General features: G+C 33.6%; 1 protein-coding gene across 1 annotated transcript; it reads left to right on the top strand.

Moving 5' to 3' along the window:
- The first annotated feature begins 1106 nt into the window (after positions 1 to 1106).
- On the top strand, positions 1107 to 2247 carry LOC126588820 (uncharacterized). Its single transcript, XM_050253953.1, has 2 exons — positions 1107 to 1686; positions 1959 to 2247. The coding sequence occupies exons 1-2, from the start codon at positions 1376 to 1378 to the stop codon at positions 2008 to 2010; spliced, it is 363 nt and encodes a 120-aa protein (XP_050109910.1). The 5' UTR covers positions 1107 to 1375; the 3' UTR covers positions 2011 to 2247.
- Positions 2248 to 3002: the final 755 nt, after the last annotated feature.

Genomic DNA, 3002 nt, shown 5'->3' with positions numbered 1-3002 from the left:
TTGATTTATTAGCTCATAACTCGACTTAATAGTTACTACCCACCACGAGTCCAGGACTGATAAAAGCAAATTACAAATCAACCTAATATTAACTGACGCATTTTGAATAGGAAAAGTGGCACTTACAAGTCACTTTCTCATTCCAAATATACAAAATTTAATAAATTATATATGTTCGTGTTGTTTGTAAGTAATTGTACGAAGTATTTAAAAGGTTCATTACATGTACATAAATATAAATATACGTGTTGTGTCATTTAAAAATAAACATGTCTTTTAACTTCGAAAATCTTTCACATGTTATTATGTTAATTGATTTGCCGTGCCTTTTAATATGGAGAATTTGAATATGAAATAAACAACTGCTCATAGTAATTTCATTGATTTTTCAGGTACAAGAGCTCTCTGTTCGATGCTTTAAGTTGGTGAGTCTACTTGACTATGATCATACACAGGGTGAAATTTTTCATAACCTCTCCAGTTCAAAAAAGAGGTGGATTATCGTGGTTTGTCACCAATTGTCCCCCCTTTTTTTTTTGAAGAAAAAAGAAGAATTATGAGATGTGTCCAAAACCACTCATTTTTTTCATTCTTCAATTGTTAATTAGGCTTTGACAAAAAAAAAAAAAAAATGGTAATTAGGCTGCTAATTTATGGTTTAGCCGATCTCCTTTTCTAAAAATATCGCTGTATTAAAAAAAATATAAATATAAATATAAATGATACTCATTTAAACTCCTTTTTATGAAGAGATTTTTCAATGTAACTGGAATAAGGATTAGTACATTATTTATTATTATATAAATAGTGGGATATGTGTTCTAAAAAATTAATAACTTAAAAAATAAAATTTTGAACCACTTATATAAAAACATGTGATGTATTATCTGTGTTCCGATTACAATAAAAATTTTCTCCCTTTTATGCCAACTGCACTATGAAATACGATTTTACTTACATTTCCTACCCATTAAAAAATTATTTATTTTTCTCAAAAAAATTATTTTATAATTAAGAAGTAGATTTGAATTGATATGGATCAAAATCATGGGGCTCTATGTATTTTCTATGCTTCCTCTTTCCACAATCTTCTATTGCAATATATTTTTTTTCCACAAGAATTCGGATAAAACCCTACACATCCTCCCAAACCAAACGCATATTAAAATCCTCGCTCTCCCACCAAAACCAGAGGAGAGCCAGAAACAAAGTCCACTCTCCAAACTCTTCTGTCTCTTCAGCCTGAAACCCAAATAACCATGACGGACGTGATATCCCGCCAACGTCACAAACCGTAAACCTCAACAATTCCGAGCCCCTCTTTCACACAATTCTCAGGTAACGCACATCGACATCGTAACAGAAAAATTGCGCCATGAAGTTCTTGTTGGAGTTTGTCCCGTGCTGCGGGGCCACTCGCCCCACAACATCCAACAGCGAGCCGGCTCCGCTCTCAGAGGAGACGAGATCGCTGGTGAGGGCACCCAGCCGAATACTACGCCGCAGAAGAAAGCGCGGGAGCTCCGTAAATTCGTCCGATTGGACGCCGTCGCTGAGCTCAATTTCCGAGGATAACGTTGCTGCGAAGGTTGTGGATCGAACAGCTGCGATTGAGAGAGCCGTAAAGAGGAAGAGCGGTCAGGATCGAACAAGAGTTCAGGTCCGCAGCCACGGCGAAGATTACGGGTACGTAAATAGTAAACATATAGTAAATAGCAAAATAGTAAAATCTTCGGATGTTTTGCTATTAGGAAAATGTTAACCACACCCCCATTTTTCCCATATACTTCACTCTTTTTTTCAGATAATGAGATTTAATAAGGGTTTTTTTTTTATAATTTTTTTATAACTTTAATCCTTGAAAAAGATTGAAATTTAATAAATTAAATTAATTATCATTTCCGTTATTATTGGTTGTAAAATTGAATGGTTACATTTTGTATGGGATTTTTTTTCAGGCAAGCTTCATTTGCGATTCCGGCGTTCTCTCCGACGCCTTTTATGTTTTGAAATCATGGGATGAAACTTGCATTAACAGACAGTTATTCACGTTCGAAACTGGGTTGGGATCATGAAGCGAGAGAGTGTGTACCATTGTATTGTACCATTGTACTCGAATAGTGCATGCATTTGTAATTTTGTATATTTTCCATTTATGTGTTCAGATTTCCCTATTGTTCATCCAACTTGCATTTGGCTTATGTTTCATAATTCAATGATAGACTGGAAAATAAGTTTAATTGGAAATTGTTTTGTTTTTAATTTTAATAACCACTTTTGAGTTTTTATTTATTTATTTAGCTTAATTAAAAACATCTTAGCAATTATAATAATACATGACATTTTTAAAATCCAAAACAACGTGGACAATGACGTGACATTTGTTCTCACCTAATAATTTTAGAGTAATTGCAGATGTGTATGTATCGACGTAGACTAGAGCAGAGCTTGATCTCTTTTTGTACTTAAATTTAAATTCTTCTTCCCACAAATCAATTTAGGGTAGATAATATTGCTCGTAAGACAACAATTTTAATCTAAAATTATCTCTTCAAAAGTAAAAGATCTCAAATTCAAATCTAACGATAACAAAAGAAAAATCAAAATTTCAAATTTCACGAAAAAAGAAGAGAATCCAAAATTAATACAGAACCTTCGAACATTCTTCAAACAAGGTTTCCTATATCACATCACTACTTAGTCTGTCCAAGGTGTATGGTATTAGGAGTTGATGCAGAACCGCAGATGTTCATGCATGGTAAACTGTTGGATATCATATCATCATGGACCGGCAACACTGGTTTACATTTAACGTATAAATTAAGTGTAAAGCAGGATTAGAAATATCGTTTCAATTTTCATTGAGCCTGCAAGACTAGAGATAAATAAGCTGAGCAGCCGTAGATCGTCAAATGAACCACCAACTTAACAGAGTGACTCATAGTCTAGTGCGTAATCTAGTTCATGATAAAGTTTGTTTGTGTTTCTGTTTTTGATTGAGT

Source organism: Malus sylvestris, chromosome 11 (genome assembly GCF_916048215.2).
Source record: "Malus sylvestris chromosome 11, drMalSylv7.2, whole genome shotgun sequence".
Classification (NCBI taxonomy): Eukaryota; Viridiplantae; Streptophyta; class Magnoliopsida; order Rosales; family Rosaceae; genus Malus; species Malus sylvestris.
This window is presented reverse-complemented; position numbering and strand designations above follow the sequence as displayed.

What these genes read in the sequence shown, in the direction of transcription:
- LOC126588820 (XM_050253953.1), top strand. Translation starts at nt 1,376, where the DNA reads ATGAAGTTCTTGTTGGAGTTTGTCCCGTGCTGCGGGGCCACTCGCCCC. An exon ending in AGCCACGGCGAAGATTACGG is followed by an intron (nt 1,687 to 1,958) that starts GTACGTAAATAG and finishes ATTTTTTTTCAG; the next exon opens with GCAAGCTTCATTTGCGATTC.